The sequence below is a fragment of the Rana temporaria genome, chromosome 4 (assembly GCF_905171775.1).
Source record: "Rana temporaria chromosome 4, aRanTem1.1, whole genome shotgun sequence".
Classification (NCBI taxonomy): Eukaryota; Metazoa; Chordata; class Amphibia; order Anura; family Ranidae; genus Rana; species Rana temporaria.
Window position 1 is genome coordinate 102,753,937 of NC_053492.1, and position 23,176 is coordinate 102,777,112.

General features: G+C 40.8%; 1 protein-coding gene across 1 annotated transcript in view; it reads right to left on the reverse strand.

Annotated features, from left to right (window-relative positions):
* LOC120936397 (ephrin type-A receptor 3-like) overlaps nucleotides 1–23,176 on the reverse strand; it is a gene marked incomplete in the record, with an annotated part of 325,284 nt that overhangs the window by 138,968 nt on the left and 163,140 nt on the right. The window contains 4 exon segments of the mRNA XM_040348687.1: nucleotides 5,347–5,455; nucleotides 10,009–10,171; nucleotides 10,736–10,848; nucleotides 12,312–12,647. Of these exon segments, the coding sequence (XP_040204621.1) occupies nucleotides 5,347–5,455; nucleotides 10,009–10,171; nucleotides 10,736–10,848; nucleotides 12,312–12,647 (721 nt within the window).

A 23,176-nucleotide genomic window follows, 5' to 3' on the forward strand; every position in this document is an offset into this window, starting at 1 on the left:
TAGACAAGAGAGGATTGTAGGTAAACAAGTAAAACCTATGTAGGAGGATCTGCTGTGTATCGTCTGAGGCATATGTGAGGGTTTACAACCACTTAATTTTTTTGACCTTGGGTTAAGATACGCTTAGTGGTTGTTAAGCCACTCAATGACATTGCTACAACCCCCTCTGCTATATTAAATAATGTCCCCAGTGTGTACCTCATTTCATAGCGCCTCTCTCCTCTCTCGATCTGACAGAAAAGTAGGCAGGGCCGAGGAACCCCTGCTGACATCAGCCAGAAGGAGGAGAGGAAAGGAGGAGAGAGGCTGCCAGTCTTGTGAGTGCCAATTGGTGCCAGGGTTGCCAACTTTCAGTAAATTTACAAACAGTTTGTAAAATCCATAATTGTTGTCTCTGTCCATGAATGTCAGTTACATGTCTGTAATGGACAATCAAGGACAGATGCAAAACATAAGGATTTTACAAACTGTTTGTAAATTTACTGAAAGTTGGCAACCCTGATTGGCGCTATGAAATGAGGTACACAGTGGCATTTTGTTTAAAAACGACATACTCTGGAGACATTATTTAATATAACAAGGGGGATTGTATGTTTATAGTGTAGTTATGATAGCAGCAGGAGCAGAGGACTGGGGAGTGGACAGAGCTGACAGGCAAGGAGAGGAGGGGGGAGTAGACAGGGGAGAGCAGAGAGGAGAGGAGGCACGTAAACTGACCACGGTGTCAGGGCTCAGCAGCCATGATAAACCATGGTCAGTTTACAGGGGGAGGGCATAGCCAGGCAGGATAAGTCAGGTTTTTTAGGTTATACAGGGGGCCAATTTGCACAGCACAAGCACTGTGCTGTATAACATGCTTTAAGGGAACAGGATATTTTTTTTAGGGTTAAAAACACTTTAACCCCCTGAGCGGTAATCCCGAGTCTGGCTCGGGGTGGAATTTCAGGACCAAAAGCGGTAACCCAGAGCCAGACTGGCGACAGCCTCGCAGTGTCCACAGGCACAAGTTACTTACCTCGTCCCTGGATCCTGTGATGCCTCCCCGCTGTGTGATCGAGCGGTGTCCTCCTCGCTCGATTCATAGTGCCGAGTGCCGCCGAGCTCCGTCCCCTACGACGTTATGATGCACAGGGGCGGAGATCGGCGCCAAATTTAAAAAATTTAATAAACACAATACATACAGTATACTGTAATCTTATAGATCAGGGCTCAAAATTTCAAGTCCTGAGCCACTAGCCAGGCCTCAAGAGTTACTCGCCACCAGTTGCCCCACCTAATTCATACACTGCCCTGCGCCTAATTGCACCCGTAAACACGCCCTCGTAGATTATCTCATGGAATGACAATGTTTTATGCAGAATCAAGTTACAAAATTAAATAATTCCAACAACAACTTTAACAAAATGGGACAGGGCACTGGGGGCAGACCAGAGGGGCAGGGCACTGGGGGCAGACCAGAGGGACAGGGCACTAGAAATGGGTCTCTTCCCCATTCTTTTGCTGTCTCCTCTGCAACTCCCATCCATCCTCTCTCTCCCTCTCCCATTCATCTCATCATCAGGAGCCTGTGTGTGCGGCTCCACGCTTGCATGTCCCCACTTCCCCCTTTTATTCAGGCTGGCAGAGAGGAGAGGAGCTGCAGCACAGCGGGAGGGAGTACAATCCAGCGCTGAGATCCACACAACTGCACAGCCATTGACACCATAGCACAGCGCACACTGACAGCGCACAGCACACATTAAGACCAGTCTGTTCACAGTGCTCAGGCTAAACTTACATAGAGCACAAGGAGAAGAAAACTGCACAAACTAGAAGGCTGTCGCTCTCATGTCAGGGCAACTTTCAGTGAGCGCTGCACCGGAGTGGTAATTTTTGCAATCCTCCACCTCACTCATTACTTTCTGCTCTCCAGCTACATTGGTCGGGGCCCGGGGGAGGGGGGCAGGCTCAGAGAGGTCATACTGTTAGGTCCCATGGCTTAATGAGAATTGTAAGGAGAGCACCTGTGTACTGCTCTGCCTGTGCGCGACTCAACAGACTACTTTTCCCGAGCATGCACCTTTCCTCTTCGGCCGCCAATCTCATCGGGACTCTAAGTGTAGGCACAGATTGGAGGGAGATTGGTCATGCAGCCCTATCATCACTCGCCCCCAGCTTAAATCCACTCGCCAAATGCTAGTAGGCGAGTGGAAATTTTGAGGGCTGTTATAGATTACAGTACTGTATGAAAAATTACACACACCCTTTGGCCCTAGTGGTCTGCCCAGTGTCCTACATGCACTTTTATATAATAAAAACTGTTCTTTCTGCCTGGAAACTAGAGATTGTCCATAGCAACCAAAAAGTGTCCCTTTTATGTCAAAAGTGGTTTTAGTGATTTGTGGGAAAATGTGTCATCAAAAAATTAAAAGTAATAATTTGTATTATTATTATATTATTTGTTATAATTATTTATATGTATTTATTATATTATAATTTATGATTTTGTGTTTCAAATTTTATTATACCCGGTGTGTCTACTAGACTCTTGTTTGGACAGATTTAAGTGAGTTATTCCTAAGAATTGCAGGCCTACAATATAAAACGCCAAATTTCCATGCAAAATAATGGTACCGCTTTCAGCACCTAAAATCTGAAATAATCATAGCGCCAGGGAGGTTAAGAACAATGACACATGCATTCATAGGAATACTACAAGATCTTGAAAGATCTCTGACAAACAGCCAAAACTAAATTAAATAATAACTAAAATCCTTACAATTGTGAGTGTACTGCCCTCCAGTTCATGGACTGGGTCTCTCAGCTTTCTCTGGCAAGGGGCAATCACTGTACATTGATGTGTTTCCCCACACAGCTAATAGCTACATCATATCTAGTGATATGTCCACATCGTAATGTTTTCAACTAGTGGTGTGGATGGTGCAGATCTCCATTAAACAAGGAGGCCATATCATTTAAAACTAGTGAAAAAATAGGAACACTGCAATCCTCTGTAGAAAAACAATTTATGAAGTCAACTTGCCTCTAACAGTTAGGCACATGTGGAATATTTAAAAAATGTAGAACATGTCTTTGGTCACTCCTCCCTCTATTTGCCATAAATGGGCATATCGGAACACAGAGTATATGGCAATCTTATGGTGCAGTAAGACGTGCCAAATATTCTGGTCTGTGTAAGCTGTGCTGTAAGTCACCATTATGCAGTAGAGCAGATGGACACAGACAATATTTCAGTACACTTGGGACAGCTTGTCTCTGACTGCTAGAAAGGAGATTAAAATGTTCATAGTAAATTTCAACATTTCCACATTGTCAAATAAACTCATTTTCATTTGTTTACAGCCCATCTTTTTGTGGCAGCTGAGTCACAGTCATGAACACAGCTTGGTCCCATTGGCTTGTGCCCATTGCCTATACCAGTAGCATATTTATTTAGAAAACAGTTGTCAGCACTAGCCTAGCCTTTCTTCTTCTTGAGTTGACAATGCTGTTGCTTTTTTATCACTACTTTACACATGACTGTTATTCACTGTGAAAGATAAATCCTAGTTATTCAATTATTTTTGTTTCTTCTTTTAGCAAGATGATAGTATTGCTAGCAATAGTGGTTGGTCACTCCACTATTCATATATGACTTATGTACCCTTTAAAACTGCTTCCCGCCCAGCCCATTGTAATATGACAGCCGTGCCTGTTATCCTGGGAGGATATTCACAATAATAAACAATGAACGAATAGTTTCTTTATAAATGGCTCTTTATAACTGTAAAATTCATAGTTATAAGCAATCATAGTGTGTAAAAAAAATAAATAAAAAAAGATTATATCCTGTGAGGGGTTAGCTCGGTAGCGGGGTGTGTGACCCCTTGGATGGGTTCACCACACACTGAATTTATACAGACTGGCAGTTGAAGACGGTTGAAAACAAAGTTTTTGGTTTATTTTTCCATCTTGCTGGAAAACAATTGCAAGCATCCAAACAGCATAAACAAAATCAAACATAAAATAAATCCTAGCCACTTTGGGCGTTTACCTTCCACACAGGAACCTATCTATGAAGTCTAACACAGCCTACTGCTGGGTAGACAGTGCTGGTCATACAGCACAAAACAATAGTCTTTTGATTTTTATCACACAGAAAAATCAATCCTCTCCTCACCTCCACAGAAGACCTTCTGGCACTGCTCTCCTACTCATAACGCCTTAGGAATGATGCAGCCCATTAGTGGTAATCCCTTGGACTACTTATAGAGGCCTTAATTGCCTCATTCTGAACAGCCCTTAGCCTTCCTGGCTACATTTTCCAGCCGACGCCTAATAACGATTGGTGTATTGTCTAAACAAGGCAGAAATGTATGTTCCGTCTGTGACAACACCCACAGATTTACCTGACTTCCTGTCACAATCCCCAGAGTAGTATAGTGTTTCTATGGTAACATTGTATTGCTCTGGTCACTATATGTAAAAAAAAATATATAATAACTAAGGAAAACATATTTTAAAAATTGAAAAATTATTCTTATTTGTTTTACATACTGTAACCAGTCAGTGTCCCTGATCACTGCCAAACCAGTTATATGATTATGTTGTACTGCACTAGTGACAGTATGTAAACCATTTTTTTTTTTATTTCTTCATCTTCCAAAAAGATTTTACAAAAAATTACAACTTCACAAAATTTGCCATTCCTCTTACTAAATAAGACTGCCTATTTTACAAAAAAATAGGGTAATTTGGGGGCTATTTGTACTGTCATTTTCAGGTCGCAAGACACGAGACATCAGGATTGATCTATTTTATATATATATATATATATATATATATATATATATATATATATATATGTATCATAGTTTGCTGACAGATTATTTACAGATTCTATTAAGGTTCTAATTTTTCCTGGTCGTGGTATAGCTAGTTGTAGCTTGTCACACCTGTTCTGTAAACCTGTTCTGTAAAGTTGAGAACATGTTACCATTCCTCTAAGTAGCTTCCTCAGCTACTTGTCAAGGTCTTTCAGAAAAAATACAGCTGAATGTGACAGCTATTAACACTTTCTTTTAGATCTATCCATAATTTAAAACACCTTTAGACTTATGCACCAGGGCTTTTTTTTTTACATGTACTTTACCACTTGGTCCACCAAAAGTTTAAAATCTTACAATTTTAAGAGCTCCTACTTAGCCACCATTAAAACCCAATTTTCAAAACGTCTTAATTAAAAATAAAAAAAATCATTAGTACTCAAGTTACATTAACCTAAGAAGAGCAATAAATTAATGTGAGATGACATGAGAAAAGCATTTTAAACTGTAGATTTTTTTTTTTAAAAGAAATAGAATTTACCTTCCACTGACAAAGAAGCAGGTGACAAGGAAAATAAGAAGAATAATTCCACCAGCTACAGAAATGGCTAAAATAGTGATCTGATTGGGATCAGTAATGGCAATCATATCTGGAAAACAGAAATATACACCAACCAATAAAAAACACACAAATTCTGAGGACTGCAGTATTAAGAGATATAAGTAATTTCAGAAGAAGACAAATATTTTTTTTTTAACAGTACACCAGTAAACAGGGACAAGCAGATCATTTCAGTAAAAATAATTTTGCACAAAATTAATGATTTCACTGTCTGGAAAAATTTTGCAAAAGTAAAACCGGTAATGTCACCTATTAAGCTGCTTTGCAAAAAATGCTTTAAAAAAATTGGAAAGTGAAGATACTTTTTAGTTATATCTTGTGTTATTTGACTGCAGATGTGGTTGTCAATGATGCCCGTGACTCCATAATAAAGAGGCTCACTACATTTAAGTTACAGTGACCCTATTTTGGTGTCTAGAGACACCTCTATGTTCACTTTTCAATTGAAAGTTTGGTAACTTTGAACACCTAATCATGTGCAAGGGAAATTTAAAAAAACAAGACTTTTCTTAGCACACGATAAGGTGTTCAAATTTGGCAGAGGTTCACCTTATTTAATAATATTAAATTTGCAACGTGAACATATGATTTGATAAAGCACATGATTGGTTGATTGAACTAAATAAAACGTCATCTTATTTACTAAACTAAAGCCCTGTACACACGGGTCAAAATCTTGTCAGGAAAAAAATGTTGAGTCACTGAAATAGGCTTGTCGTTGGGGTTATTTTTGCAGTGATGTACAGCCTACATCCTGTCATTTCAATAAATGAAGGCATGGGGTGCACCCTATTTTAACTACCTTAACAATGATTGCTTTTGCATAAATTGTCTGTGCTTTTAAAGAAACCAACATGAACAGTATTAAAATTAATTAAGGAAGAATATATATTCAAATTAGTGTTTGCAGAAAGAGGTTCATTTACTAAAAGTTAACGGGTAAAGTTTACATATTGATCATGATAAAGTTCTCTTTGTAAATGAAGTGGCACAATACAGAAAAGATTAAAGGATGTTTTCCAAAATACTCCTGAGAGAATCCATTAATCCTCCACAAATCATGATAGACAAAGGCAAATCAGCCTGTATTCGGGATTAAATTCTGGATGTCACCAGATTACAAGGACATCCGCTGGGAACATTAATTCTTCCTAATAAAACCCTCATTATACATAACGGGGTGTGCTGGGAATAAGGGTGTTTATGAAGATTGGCAATTAGGTATACATAATGTATTACATTAGTACTCCATTTCCTCCTTGAACCAAGGGGCACAATTTGTCCCATTCCTTATAGAGTTTAATAACTCTAACTAATCAATTTATAGTCTTTCAATTCATTTCTGATAAAAACTTTTCTTGAAGAATAATAAGCTAAAGATTCCCATGACCACAAAGGGCTATGTTAATTTCTCACATTACAGTTTTAAAAAAGAAAATAATGTGTGTCTTATCATCTAATCATAGACTCAAAAGAAATGCTTCACCCCCGCTGCACAAGTATCAGGAAGAATGATCCACTTCCAAAAGCACTGTGTGTAGTGTTGGCAAAGTCTGCAGTACTTAAAGTGATTGTAAACCTTAAGCCTCGTACACACGACGGTTTTCTCGGCAAAAACCTGCAAGAACACTGCTTCTTGCTGAGAAAACCGTTTGAGTGTACGAGTCTCAATTTAGAGCACTTGGTGTCACTTTTGTCTGCTGCTTCGTTCCTCAGCTATCAGCATTAATGAGTTCTGACAAGTTTTCCTGACACTAATGGCTCATACACACGACCAGTTTTCCCGATGGGAAAACTGCCATGTTTGCTTTTTGTCGGGAAAAACAGCCGTGTGTATGCTCCATAGCAGTTTTCCCGACGAGAAAACTGCCGGCAAAAAAATTAGAACCAGCTCTCTTTTTTCCCGTCGTGATTCCCGGTGGTCTTTTTCCCGTCGCGAAAACCGCTCGTGTGTATGCTTTTCCGAGGGGAAAAAAACGTGCATGATCAGAATGAAATATGAGACGGGAGCGCTTGTTCTGGTAAAACTAGAATTCGTAATGGAGATAGCACATTCGTCACTCTGTAACGGACTGAAAAGCACGAAGACTGAAAAGCGCGAATCGTCTCTCACCAAACTTTTACTAACATGAGGATCAGCAAAAGCAGCCCAAAGGGTGGTGCCATTTGAATGGAACTTCCCTTTTATAGTCCCGTCATACGTGTTGTACGTCACCACGCTTTGTTCGGGCGGGATTTTGGCATGAACGTCTGTATGCAAGGCAGGCTGGAGAGGAATCACATTGGCAAAAACGTCGCTTTTTTTCCTGACAGGAAAACCGGTCATGTGTATGAGGCATAAGAGAAAAATGGTGACAGGGAAGAAGCTTCAGCAGATTAACAGCCTCAGCTCAGTTCCTATGTGCTGTGTAGAGGGGAGTGGGTCTCTTCCCTCCAATCAGCTCTCAGAGCTCTCCTCACTGAGCTCTGCAGAGTGTAACTTCAGCTCTCTGCCCCTTTTTTTCTGAATTCTCACACACGCTTTATAATTCAGCATTTTGAACAGATGTAGAGAGAGGGCTGCATATAGACAGGTATAACCTATGTAGGATAATTTGTTTAATCTCTGTATATCACCTGAGGCCGGTCACCTCACTGGGTATACGTATGTAAGGCTGAACTCCACGCCAGCAGCTGAACTCATATTTTAGTTACCTATATGAGAGTTTTTTTTTACCAGTTAAAGGATTTGTATTTCTGTCTCTCCAGCCCTTAGATGTACAGCATTAAAATAATACAGCCTGATCACCTCTGCCTTCAGCCTGGGAGTGAACAGTAGAGGTGTAATGATAGCTTGATAAATACATCAATTATTTTCTTTCCTTCTGTCAGCATGTTCCTTGTAACCACATTTGCATGCAGCACAGATTGGCTCCTGGTGCTGCCCCTTCCTCCATACTAAGTTATGCTGTGCAAAGCGTTACAAGAGGCTGAGATCATGTTAAATTCATGTATTTTTACTAGCTACATTAATCAATTAGAACTAACCTCTGCCAGGCTTTTAAATCTGTTTGTGATCCTGTTGGGAATATTTCCTCTGACTTCCTGTCTTGCAGACACAACAGGAAGTGAAAGTAGATGGTAAATTCTACATCTGATAGACATGTACACAACCTACTGTTTGTGTGACAATTGTCAATGATGGAATTGTCTTTTATTCTGATGGCACTTGTCAGCAGGAGAGGATTTAAAGTACTATAGAGATATTAAAAGCTAAATATAAAAAATAAAAAAATAATGTATACTTACCTGCTCTGTACAACAATATTGCACAGATATATTGCATATATATATATCAGGCCTCAAAATTTCAAGTCCTGAGCTACTAGCCAGGCCTAAGAGTTACTCGCCACCTGTTGCCTCACCCAAACCCTACCTTGCCCCGCCCCTTAAACACGCCATTCTATCATACCTATGCCTCCAATTCCGTCCCCCTGCTCCCATTCTATCATACCTATTCCTCCAATTTCGTCCCCCTCCCCCCATTCTATCATACCTATGCCTCCAATTCCTCCCCCCATCTATCATATGGTATGATAGATATGGGGGGGCAGAATTGGAGGAATAGGTATGATAGAATGGGGGGAGCTGGACGGATTTGGTGGCATAAGCATGATAGATTGGTGGGAGGGGGCAGAATTTGGGGCATAGGTATGATAGAATGGGGGGAGGGGGGCAGAATTGGGGGCATAGGTATAATGGATTGGGGGGATGATTTAAAGTCTAAATCTGCAATTAACCCCCCGCCCCCCCCCCAATCCAGCCCATATGTTCCTTCAATCCCCCTCGCAGCAGCCCGCAGCTCTCCCCCTTGCCCCACCGTGCAGGACACCTTGGCTGGAGGAGGAGGAGCAGTCACTGGGAGCAGAGAGCGGAACTATCAGCGCGGCTCTGAGAGGCTGAGCTGTGTGTGAGAGAGACACACAGCTCAGCCCATGCAGCCGAAAGTTCAGTGGAGACACAGGCACAGCGAGCAGCGGCCTGTGTTAACCATGTCCATGCCATGGTCGCCGCTTACCTCCCGTTGGATGTGTGGGAGCCTGGGAGGTGGAGAGGCGCGTTCCGAGGCGGAAAGGGGCGGTCCCGGACGGCGTCTGCTATAGTAGTGGCGTGCTGTGAGAGGCGGAGAGGGGCTGTATCGGGCAGCATGGAAAAGTTGTGGGACGTACTGTCTGGCCTATGGGAGGTGGATAGGGGCGGTCCCGGGCGGCGCTCATGTCCAATCTGCTGCTAGCCTGTGTCGGCGCGGCAGCTTAGTTGAATACTCACTGGCCGCAATGTGTGTCTGAGCGGCACTCGCACTGCACACAAATGTCCTCGCCAAATGCGAGGAGGCGAGCACAAATTTTGAGCCCTGAATATATATATATATATATATATATATATATATATATATATATATATATATATACACCCTGATACACAATCTGAGAAAGTTAATAACACTGGCAAGCAGAACTACAAGATGCTGGCATATGATTTGTGGCAGAACTTTTGCTATTTAATATAAAAAGAAACCAAATTTAGAGTGAGAAAACTTGCCTTCAGTGCTGGTCTCCAGCTCTATTTCACCACCATATATTCCTTGACCCCCAACCGTGTGAGCTCGAACACGAAAAATGTAGGTGGTTCCAGGTTTTAAACCATCCACAGTCATGAACGTAGATCGCGTTTTCAAGATTGTATAATTTTGATCTTTGTGATTCTGGGGAAAGAAAATACAAACAACCTCTTGAATATAAATGATGAACCTTTCCTAAGTGTAGTGTCAATTGAACCTTCTAGCTCTAAAAAAGCACATAAGCTTATTTTGATTTAGAAATTTCAAGCTTCAAGCATTTTTGGCCCAAAAAACTTCAATGGAAGCACCCGAAAAACACATAAATGTGGAAAAAAGTGAAAGAAAACCACTAGTATCAAGCCTTCCACTGGCTAAAAATAATAAAAACAAAGCTTAAGCCTCAAATGCATGCAAAAATGAGCAAAGCCTGTGCTCAAAAATTAAAATAAAAACCTGCAAAACAAGCACAGATGCTCAGCTCAAGTGTGAATGCAGTCTAACACTAACCAAACATGACCTAAAACCTAGTACATTGTACCCCATTACATTCAATGAAAGACCATCAAGTAACTAAAGCAGAAAGAAAAACAAACTTTAAATGCTGTTTAGTGAGAGATGTGCCCTTTACTATATAAAGGTTAGCATTCTGAATATATACATCTCTTGATATGCCAAATAAAAATGATGTGTGGATTTTTCAGTACTGACCTTTTCAAAATATATTACTTCATATTCGACCACTGCGTCAGTTGTTTTTTCTGGTCCTTGGAAAGCCAATGTGATGCTGTCTTTACTTTTTCTTTCTTTCAGGATGACATTGACTGTGTGAAGAAGTTGGAAAATGATGTTGGTACATATATATACATATATATATATATAAGTTAATGCTCTTTACCAGCCCTGCTCTAGATTAACCTATTGACCTGAATGGGCAAAGTACAGAGTTGCTTTATGAGATAGCACCATGATTTAAAGCATTACACCTAAACCATACTTAACAAAATTATCTCTATCTTTCCTATATTGGTCTTATAATTCCGATCCATACTGACCAGCACTTTTTTTAATATAATAAAATAACATTTTAAAAGATTTAAAAGCCAACCTACTGGCAATTTTGAATATATAAAATTAAAATTCCAGTCTTAAATATGGTGCCACAAAGTTTTCATAATTATGTTTAGTATTTATTTCCACTTCACTACAAGAGGTTTAGCTTTCCTGACTTTTGGACTAATCTTTGTGGTGCAGCTGCTACATCTCTACCTAATGAGAGAACTTCATCAGTGGAGATCTTATTGAACCTGAATTGAAGCAACGTGACACAGACACATAGGGTTTTCGGGCTAGTTTTAAATATCTAACATACTCACTTTAAAGAGTTGATAAGCCAATGTACTCCAAACAGCGCTAGTTTTGGTTATACGTTGAGCTGAATCTCCTGTTGTATTCTTATATTTCTGTGACTTGGTCTCCCTGACATAGGGATTGATTTATTAAAACAGGAGAGTGCAAAATCTGGCGCATCCGTTTTTTTGACTGACTACCATTCACAACTGTACCCAATTTTGCACTCTCCAGTTTTAGTAAATCGTCCCCATAGCTCCTGGCTTTTCAACTGTTCACATTCAAATCTCAGTCCTTGTGCTGCAAAACAGCACTGTGTGTGGAGATTTACTAAAACTGGTGCTCTTAGAATCTGGTGCAGCTGTGCATAGTAGCCAATCAGCTTTTAGCTTCTATGCAGAGGCGCACCGGTTTTAGTAAATAACCCCCTGTGTCTGTTTTAAATTTAAAATTAAAATTAAAAATCCAACAAGGAGAGTAGGACCCCTCATTTATAGCCCAAAAGATCAAGTACAACGATCTTTGCAATGTAGAGAATCGTTTTGGGCAGACTCTTCCATCAGTCTGAGGGTGTTTTGATCAAGAAGATCTGGGTTTGTCCTAAACTTTTTAGACCATTTCCACGCCTTTTTTTGTTAATAATATCTGCGTAAAATTACATTTTTAAATGACCTTTGTCCTGTTTACATGTTTTGAAATGCATCCCATACTATACATTTGCCAGACTAATTTCACCAAAGTCTGTATTTTATATAATCAAGCAAAACATTTCTTCAGCTAGTTCTGTAATTTCTTGAGCATCAGAAAGCACATTTTGGAGTTACTTTCACCAGCCTCAAACCACTTGGGTTTAGTAAGTCCCTTTAGAATACTACCAATTTTGTATGTCCACCAAGCTATATCATCAGTGTAGAAGAAACACAATCGGAGGTCTTACCTACTTGACTTGTAGTAATATTGACAGAGATAAATTGTTTAGGTCCAAAGCTCATCTCAGAAACACCATTCAAAGCCTCAATGTCAAATGTGTAGTTGGTGTATGGAAGGAGATCAGTGATGAGGACACGAGCATGAGGTAGTCCAAACTGTCGAGGAATATAATGGATACCACTTCCACATGGGCTGCATTTTTGTCCTTCTAATAGGCACCTTCTGCAGTGTACATTATATGTGATGTCCATTCGGCCCCCTGAGTCTTCAGGGGGGCTCCACTCCATAATGACGGATGTTTCATTGACAGTAGAAATTGGATTATCTGGGGCAGATGGTGGACCTTAACAAAAGGATACAGCAGAGACATAAAAGAAGGGGTGACATTTAATTAGGAAGAGCAAATCAGAAGCAAGCATACCTGTTTATGGCATTGTCAGTGACACCGTAGCAGATAACCTTTTGTAGACAGGTACTATTTATCATAACAAGGCTTTTAGAGGGACACTATTAATCATTTCATGATAGAAACACAGATTTTATGACAGCCACTGCTGGGAAACTCAACCTCTGTCCCATTCATCCCAGTTTTCAGAGCATCTCATGTAATTCATCTTCCTGTCACAAAAGTGATCTAAGGGTTCCGTTATCAGACGCTTTAGAGCAAGTGAGTCTATCAGGTTTCTGACAAAAGACACTCCCTTGAGCAATCACACTGGATGCAAGCCAGGGACTGGCATAAGGAGTGTAATCAGAGTACTTGCCAAAAGGTTTCTTCTCTTCAACACAAAAAGGAAGAAAAAAAGTTCACGCTAGAATATGCTTGTCAACAAAAAACATATCATGAAAGGTGGGGAGAGGTCAGGAGGAAAATTCTCAAATTATTCATGTACAAAAATAAAGCTACCTCTGAATGAGTAAATACTTTTATGGAAACCTGCAAGCCTGACATACGATTTGTTTATACTGTATCTACATATATACAGTATATATATATATATATATATATATATATATATATATATATATATATATATATATATATAAAAAATACTATCTGAGTGCTAGACTGGATAGCCAGAAAGAGTGATCATATAATATATTGTCAGTGGTGTGGAAAGTTACACTAAGAAAAGGTTAGAGGAGATGTAGTCTATATGGTGATAGGCTAGTTCTTGTGGAAAAACAGTCATAGGACCCGTTCCCCTTGCCCTACTGACAAAATACTTATCAAGCAAGCAATGTAGTGGGTTCTTACAAGCTGCAAAGCAATAAACAAAGCTTATGGATAGAAATAGTACTGGCTTATATACTTTATACCAATTTAAAGCATACAGAATATGTCTGAAAATTTCCATTAAAGGGGTTGTAAAGGTTTGTTTTTTATTTTCTAAATAAGTTCCTTTAAGCTTGTGCATTGTTTGTTCACTTACCCTTTCCTTCGATTTCCCTTCTAAATTTTATTTTTCTTTGTCTGACTTCCTGTTCCTCCTCAGTAAGCTGTTCAGTAAGCTGTTCTAAATGACTTTCCACCGCTCGGATACAGTAAATGCAAATTTTTTGCATGTAAAAAAAATTGCATTTATTATATTTTTTCTTAGGAGCAGATCATCAGCTGATCTTGGGTGCAATGTCGAGCTCCTGCAGACTGTCAGTACAGTTGTCTGGCTGTACCTCCCATAAGGGCTGACAGTTACTGAAGTATCCCATTGATGCCACAACTGCTGGTCATGGGAAAAGGAGCCTATTATGTCTTTATAATTATGATGATCAGTATTGCTCAATGCTTAGTTTTTGTAAATTTTTGCTGTTGTACGTATATGTGCAAAATGGTTATGGTGAATTCATCTGGTTCTCATTTGATTGGTAGATGATAGTTAGCCTTAAGAGCCAATGTCTGAGCCAATATCTTATTAGTATCATATACCTGGCCCCTCTTCAGTTAGAGGAGGGGGTTAGAGGTCATAACCTTAACACATAGCTGGTATATAAAAACATGTAGTGTGCAGCAGACATTCAGCTCTGAAGAAGAGGGGACATCCTTAGAACACATCAACATTTGCAGGCCCTTGTGGCCTCTTCCCAGTCAATCAAGAGGCATGCACAGTAGATCTGGTTGTTCTTTTCCTGAATATTTGTGATGAGCCTTTTCTTATGTCTGGTTGTGTGTATAATCACCTTTAGTGGTACCCCCATAGGGGCTACTAAGTGATGTGGCCCGCCTGTCACCCTGCCCAGCCCAACGTTCCCCTCTCAGACAATCCAAGACAAAAAACAGTCCATGTGCTTGTTTTTATGTTTTATTGAGGGGATTAAACTTGGATAGGGTATACGAAATATGGGATGCCCAGTGAATTTAGAACAAATAATTGGGACGACTTATATACACTCTGGTATATACAGGTCTTTCTTCCTCCAGTACAACTCTTACATGAGCTTCCAGGCACAGCTAGCACCGCATGGCTAGGCCTGACACTGGATCAGCCAGGCCTTAGCAACTGCCTTTTGCTTGGTGCTAGCTGCCCTAATTTTGGTTACTAAGCTCAGTAACCCATCTTCAGGCCCTGCCAGCCCTCCTGGCTGCAGCTGCCCCTCTCCAATGCCCATAGCACCACAGTCCATACTGCTGGCTCTGCACCCATCCCAGACTGCATGCTCCCAGTCCTCTCAGACGTGCCTCCCAGTCCCCCTGACTTTGCATGTCCCTCACCAGCCCTCTCTTGGCTGCGACTAGTTGTTCCTCTCCCTGGATACTTGCCTGGCAATGCTCTCTCCTGCTTTCATCTCTTGCTCCTCCTGTGCCTCTTGTCAAGAACCAGGGAGGCCTGCCCCCTGCCAATCCAAGTTGGGGATTGGTCAGAGCTCCATAGCGTACCCCAGACAGCTCCACCTCTCCTCTCCTCCTCTCCTTCCAGAACCCTCCAGAAGGAAGAGGGTGGTCCCAGTGATTCTGCCTGCGAGTCACCAGCTGCTACTCTGAGCTACTCCCAGCCCACAATAAAAAAATAAACTGACTGCCAGCCAGGTCTGCCTAAATTTACCTAACCTACAGAACGTCTCTCTCTAGTATCTACCTACCTAGAGGGTGCTACACACTTAATTTGTATCTTTAAAATAAACAGTGTAATGGTTAATGCAGTAGACTGGTGCAACCTCTTTTTGTCTTTCTGCATGTAGTGCCTATGGGTCACCCCTATCTGAGAAGGGCACCAAGGCTCAGTAAATACTTGAGACCTAAAGTTTTGTTGGTAGTCTCTGTAACAGAGGGTGTTCACTCACAAAACTGGTACCACACTTGAGTGCAGAAGATTGTGTATGTTTGTTCAATGGCAGTGGTTATGGCACTAGCTTAAACTGGAACATAGGCAAGGAGTAAAAGATAAAAAGGGTGCATACTCTCTAAGAGATTAAGTTAGCTTATGAAAGTATTTAAAGTTGTTCTCTACATGAAGGTAAACAGCCTTCAGTGTGCAGCTCGCACCTCAGCCCCCTACCAATACTTACCTAAGCCCAATCTCTATCCTGCGATGTGCATGAGAGCAGCAGTTCTCCTGGGTCTCTCTCTCCTCATTGGCTGAGAGGCAGCAGCAGAAGCCATTGGCTCCCACTGCTCTCAATCATAGTCAGTGAGGAGGGAGTGGGCGGTGAGGTCGTGCCGCATTTCTGTGTCTTATAGACAGAGAGAATGGGGCTCGGGAGAGAGCATTTGGCAAGGGGAGGGGCTCTGAGCACCAGGGACCTGATGAGAGGAGGACCGGGGTTGCTCTGTGCAAAACCATTGTGCAGAGCTGAGGAAGAAGTGGAAAGGCTTCAATACTACCAGTAAGTGCTGGAACGTGGCCTGTCAAAATAACATTGGGGTGTAACAGTGGGGATTTGGAGGCTTTTGCCATATTTTTTTATTTTTTTTACAAAGCTGTTGTTAGACTAGTTTGTTGTTGTTGGGTAAAATAATAAAAAAGAAAAGAAGACATGGACCTTAACTCTGGATCACCCCCCTCTGGGAGGTTGACAGACAAGTTAAACCTGCAGGGGGTGAAAGAAATAGCATTCACTGTCATGCATCTAAAAGTTCCAACATCCAAAATGCAGAAAATTGAATTTTTGACAGTTAAGCAACTTGTTCAGAATAGTCTCAGTGTAAGGAAAAGAGACATCAGGCAGTTTTCAGCAGTTTTCTTACATGGACTCCTGGACAGAAGTCAGCTGCGCACTGGAAAATGCTGCTATGATGTCTTATTTATTAAATATCTTCTGTTCTTTTTTTATGTTAAAAAAATGCTCTGTGCAGTGGTTTTGAACAGAGTAGCCCTGATTCTCCTCTTCTTGAGTCCAACGCCGGCACTCCAGGTCAATCCCTCCTGTCTAGTGCCCCCATAGCAAGAAGCTTGCTCAGGGAGCACCGGAGCATGCTCCTTCCTGAGACTCTGCTCCATATGTCCATTCACACACGAAGTGTGGCTCGGCCCCACCCGTGCTCTCTCCTCATTTGTTCAATGGCTGTGATTGATAGTGGCAGGAGCCAATGGATACCGCTGCTGTGTCATCCAATGAAGAGGGAGAAACCCTGGAGAGATGAGGCTCTCGTGCACATCGTTGGATTGAGATGGGGCGCAGCCTGAGTGAAAAGGCCTGTATCCTGCCAGCATTATTTGGAGTGTTACCTTGCTTTCTGTGGGTAAGCAGTAATCTCAGAGCTAGAGATCCACCATAAGCAGAAAACACAATCTTTTTCTGATTGCAGAGTTCATCTGGGCTCTCAATGTTATTTTCATTTCTTTCATGTAACACTCAGTTCACATCTATGCATCTGGGCTTCCCTACCAGCAGAAACACAGGGAATGAAGACCCATTTCTTAATATCACGCCACACCAAACTGCATAGTGTTGCATTACCATGCGGTTTGGCATGTACACAAATGTGCCCAGTTTGCTGATCCATGGGGGTGCCATTAAGAATCAATGGCACCCCTGTGCATCTGCTTAAGATTAGCACGTTCAGTTGGCATGTTGGGAACATGCGCAATTTAACACATATTCAGTAATGTGAGCCTAGCCTACAATCATGCAAAAGTGGAGATTAGGCTATATAAAATAGCAAACATGTTACTTTTATAAGAAACTCATTCAGTCTTCAAAATTGCCCAAAATGATTTGAAATACCATAAATGTGCAGCATGCCAACTACAAAACGAATGACATTTTCCTATACTGTGCAATGAAGAATGTAGCTCATTTGATATATTTTTTTTATTAAAAGCCTGTGCCGTGCACATGACAAGTAAGATTTGGTCAGCAATGTGTTGACATATAGCTGTTATAAAATGATTCAGGTAAATAGTGAACACGCAGGAAATATTTCAGCAGAATTGAACTCTGGCAGAAGATTGAAAGGATATACTTTAGCACAATCAACCCCAGGCTGCAAATTATATAAATATGATCCTGCAGCTACAGCAAGCTTGACAAACAGACCATCGCAGGTCAAATCTAAAAGTTTTCTTCCATTCCCTTAAAGCAACCCTGTCAGAGGTAAAAAATGATTCAAATAAGGATGCTCTGCAAGAGAAGAGATATTATATTATCCTCCATTTCAGTGCTGAAGCCTCTGTCGGTGCCTTCTACATTTGTCCCTACTGCAATACAGGGGTTGGAGGATGGAATGTTGCTGTGTGGCAAGGCAAAACAGGTAAAAAGTTGGAGCTTTGCTTTAAATAAACCCATAGCAGTAGCTCTAATATGAGCTATAAAACACAATGTTAACTCCTATAAATAAAGAGGGATTAAATTGGATTTTTAAGGTGCAGAATAAGGTCCAGTGATATCAAAATATGATAAAAAAAAGTTTTATTTAACGACAAAATGATTTTTTTTTTTAAATGTTAAAAAACAATTGGCAAGTATGTTTCAATACAGTTTCATGGATACAGCACTATAGAATGGAGTTCTCAACATGTTTCGGTCATATGTTGGGCTTCTTCAGGGGATGCTGTCCAATTAGAGGTAAAAGCCTTCCAATTCTCTTGAAGTATTGTATATTATAATCAAGTCACTATGAGGGTCAAAATGTCTGCCTGCATCCAAGAACTATAGGTGACCATAAGGAGCATTCAAGGACCAGAAAACAGAGTTTTGCAGTAAACTCGATACCCAGGGACGTAAGCTATCTGCGCAAGCCGGCACTTGCCTCTAAGGCTGGCGTCCTGCGGTAGCATGTGTGTTCCTGTGGTTCCAGCAGCTGCCAATGTTTTTTAACAATTTTTTATTCTGTCTTTAAATAAAACTTTTTATATCGGATTTTGATATCACTGGACCTTATTCTACACCTTAAAAATCCCATTTAATCCCTCTTTATCCATTCAACTAAGGGATGTGGTGCTAATAACAAGTTGGCTTGCCCGTGGTTATAAAGTCCTTTCAATGTTAACTCCTAGCTGTCTCTCAAACCCCTGACCTAACCCGTTAAAATTAAACCTGAACCCATGCCCAGATTTCTAATGCTAAAGGGGACTATTTTTAAATGTTTCCACACAAGATTCATGCAACTTTCACTCAGGATTTAGACTTTTTCCAACTGATTCTAATTAGAAGTCTTTAAATCTCACTCTATGGATCTTGTGTAAGATTAATTATAAATTGACCCCTTAAAGTGGTTGTAAAGGCTCAATATTTTTCTAACTTCATGTATTCTATGTATGAAGACAAAAAGTCTTTAGCGCCCCCAGCTTACTCCTAATACTTACCTGAGCCCCCTCTCGATCCAGCAATGTGCACAAGAGCAGCAGCACTCCTGGGTCTTTTTCTCCTGATTGGCTGAGACAATCACAGCCGGTGAGCCAATGAGAAGAGAGTGGGGGTGGGGCCAAGCCACACTCCATGTGTAAATTGAGCCTCTGTTTACAGTGCAGGCCTCTGAAGGAACAACATCGATATGCCGTTCTTTCAGAGTTCATGCACCGGTGACGTCACTGGCTGCATCTAAAGTAAATATCTCCTAAACGGTGCACGTTTAGGAGATATTTACAGTACTTATAGGTAGACCTTAGTATAGGCTTACCTATAGGTAAAAATCATAAATGGAAGTTTACCTACTTCAATAATATCACATGTTGTACATGAGGGATGTAGCATAATATGTCAACCAATTTATATATATATATATATATATATATATATATATGTAGATATATCTACTGTATATGAAACCCTTTTTAAAGTGGTTGTAAACCCCGATATATACCCAGTGAAGTGACTGGCCTCAGGTGATACACAGATTAATCAAATCCTCTTACATCATTAGTATCTGTTTATCTGCAGCAATTTCCCCCCTACAGTCATTCAAAGTGCAGAATTTACACAGGATCTCCCAGCACTGAAAATCAGGGGCGGGGACCAGAAGTTATATCAGTGAGGAGAGCTCTGAGAGCTGATTGGAGGGAAGAGACACACCCCTTCCACACAGCACACAGGAACAGAGCTGAGGTTGTCAGTCTGAGGAGATCCCTCCCCTGTCACCATTTTTCACTTGGTGTCAGAGATACTTGTCAGAAATGATTTAGGCTGATACCAGAGGAACGAAGCTGCAGACAGAAAGGACACTCTCCTAACTAAGACACTTGCTTTGTTCATATTTCATGTCCGAGGAGTACAACCACTTTAATTATGGTTTTAAAAAGCTATAAAGTTCACTTTGTGATGGTTTTATAAAATGGAGATCTGACTGCTGTATTCTTTATTGATTATTGATAATAACTAAGAACTGTATATGTATAATAGTGCAACAAGGTATATTTTTGAGCTGACTTTTTAATATATTGTACCTTCAAACTCTATAGCACTTATGTATGTTTTGGGATATTGTACTATTCTAATTTACATAATGTCCTGAGCATTACGTATACCACCATCTTATATGAGCCGCAAGCAGAAAAATAAGTTAGACCACCCCGATTTCAGTCCTATGAGACTATGAAAATGGAGTTAGCTGCAGTCATTTTAGAAAAATAAAACCTCATAATGGACCCTGTGGGAGTAAACTCCCTTTTTTATGACACAAGGGAGCCATTTCAGCGTGATATATCTATATGTGGAGTTGTGCTTAAGTAAGGCAACACAGCTGCTGAACATTAAAGCCAGAGAACGTACATGCATTTATATCACGTTTAACTTGCTCTTTATGAAGCATTGGCGAGTTATTATCTTCTTGCATTACTAAACAAAGGACTGAGCAGATGGAGGAGGCTAGGCTCTGCCTGATGGATCGGTACCATTACATTTCACACACACAACATGATTAGCACTTTAATACACAATTCTTGATTGCACCTTCAATAGATGACATTCAGAATTGCACATTCCATTAAGACATGTACGTCCCATTAAGACGTAGGAAGTTAAGAGTTCCAATGTAATATAAGACTGGTTAACGGTGTGTGGCTTCTTCTACTTGTAAGCAGTTTAAGAGTATTTCCAAATTAACAAGGAGTTTTCTAGAGCAGGGGTAGGCAACCTCGGCACAGCTGCTGTGGTGAAACTACAAATCCCATCATGCCTCTGCCTCTAGGAGTCATGCCTGTGATTGTCGGGGTCTTGCAATGTCTCATGGGACTTGTGGTTTCAAAACCGCTAGATGGCCAAGGTTGCCATCCCCTGCTCTAGAGGGTATATTGCACCAAGTGTTTATACTGTATGTCCAAAGAATTTATGTTATTGGATTGTTTTTTCTAAAGTTATTTATTGGTGAAACAATAAGTACCAGGTCACTTTGTATTATCAAAGGATCTTAATATTACCTGAGCGTACACACCATCGTTCCAAAAACCGATCTGGTCAGAACGCGGTGACGTCAAACACACGACGTGCTACATAAAACAAAGTTCAATGCTTCCAAGCATGCGTCAACTTGATTCTGAGCATGCGCGGGTTTTGAACCGATGCTTTCTGTACTAACCATCGGTTTGGACCGATTGGGCAGCGGTCCATCAGTTCGGTTTTGAAGCATGTTTTAAAATTTTGGACCGAAGGAAAACAGACCGAAGGGCTATACACACGGTCGGTTTGGACCGATGAAACTGAACCTCAGTCCATTCTCATCGGTTTTGTCCGACCGTGTGTACGGGGCCTTAGGCCCCTCTCACACTGGGGCAGCAGGTGCAGTGGCGGTAAAGTGCAGCTTTTTTTAGCGGCGCTTTACTGTCGGAATTGCGGCAGTATTCGGCGGCTAGCGGTGCGGTTTTACCCCACCCACTAGTGGCCGAAAAAGGGTTAAAACCGCCGGCAGAGGCTTTCAATGGCATTGCTTTCATAGGGAAGGAGCGGTGGAGGAGTGGTAAACAAACCGCTCCTTCACTGCTTCAAAGATGCAGCTAGCAGGACTTTTGGAGTGGTCCTGCTAGAGCACCGCTCCAGTGTAAAAGTCCTGTTTCAGGTCAGTTTGCACTATTGCACTATTTTAAGCGCAGTAGCGCCTGCAAACCGCCCCAAGTATGAAAGGGGTCTAATACTCTAACTTGGATTTCTTATGTTCATTTTTACCCTGCTATGTTCACAGCACACAGTATCAGCTATATGAAAAAGTGGGGAAAAGTGGGTAGTCAGATAGGCACAGTGGCAACATGGCTATCATTCTTGATTTCCAATGCTGGGGTTCTAGCTTCAGTTCTCATTAGGGAAATCAATGTCACAACGTTTGTATGTCCTCTCACATTTGGGCTGATTCCTTTGGATGTTCAATAATAGCATAATGCACATTAACGCGCAATACTTCAGGGACGTGCAGTCAGGGGAGGCAGGTGAGGCAAAGCCATGAACATTTAAAAAATAAAATAAAAAAATCAGGCTTCGAGCTACATACAGAGTGGCCAGTTTAAATACAAGCTGGCACACTCTGTTTGCAGCAGACTGAGAGGATGAGCTCACAGTGCCTCTCCTCACTTCTTGTCAGAGGCACTGACTTCAATGGACAGCTTGGAGCCTTGGACCAATGGTAAAGTACCATTAGCCCCTGCTGTCCAATAAAAATGCTGCAGTGGAGGCACGCCTCTCACTGAAGTGTCATAGAAGGGGCATGAGTCTTAAAGACAATTGCTGCCTTCCAGCCCTCTTAACTACAAGGAAAAAATGTGGGTATAAGATTTTCCCACAATCCCATGTTTTTCTCACACAGTTAAGAGGAAGAATTAGAATCTTCTGCTGTTGAAAAGGTACTGTTATAATTCAACGAAATCATATATTATTATGCATATGTTAAAACATAATAATTTATTATTTATCTATTTGTTGTGAAATTACTGGTTTGAAGTTATAACTTCAGTAATTTGTCCATTAAGCCACCTGCTTGAGTACAGCTTTTGAAAATATATTAAATTACCTTAAAAACAGTATATAATAATTATTTGTATATTACTTATGGTAATTAACCCCTTACCACCCAGGCCAATTCTGACACTTCTCTCCTACATAATAATAATCATCATTTTTTTGCTAGAAAATTACTTAGCACCCCCAAACATTATATATATTGTTTTATCAGACACCCTGGGGGGGTTGCAAACAAGCAGAACTTCCCCTTTTGGGTGACGTTCTGCTTTAAGTAAAGGGGTTAAAACCCATAAGGTTTTGTTATATTTTTTTGCCATTTGTGTCCTTTTGGGTAGATTTCTCTTCACTTCCTGTCCCATAGCCAAATGAAATCCTTCCAAAGTGAGGAAATCCCTAGTTGTCGACAGGTTTACCAGAACTACGTTCCCCATGGAAAGATTTTTCCTCTATTCCTGTTCTGGTAACAACCAAAAATGTCTAATTTTCTTTCACTCTTGGTAATGACAGTATACAGGACAAATAGGGTCAATATCCCTAACAGGGGCACAGACA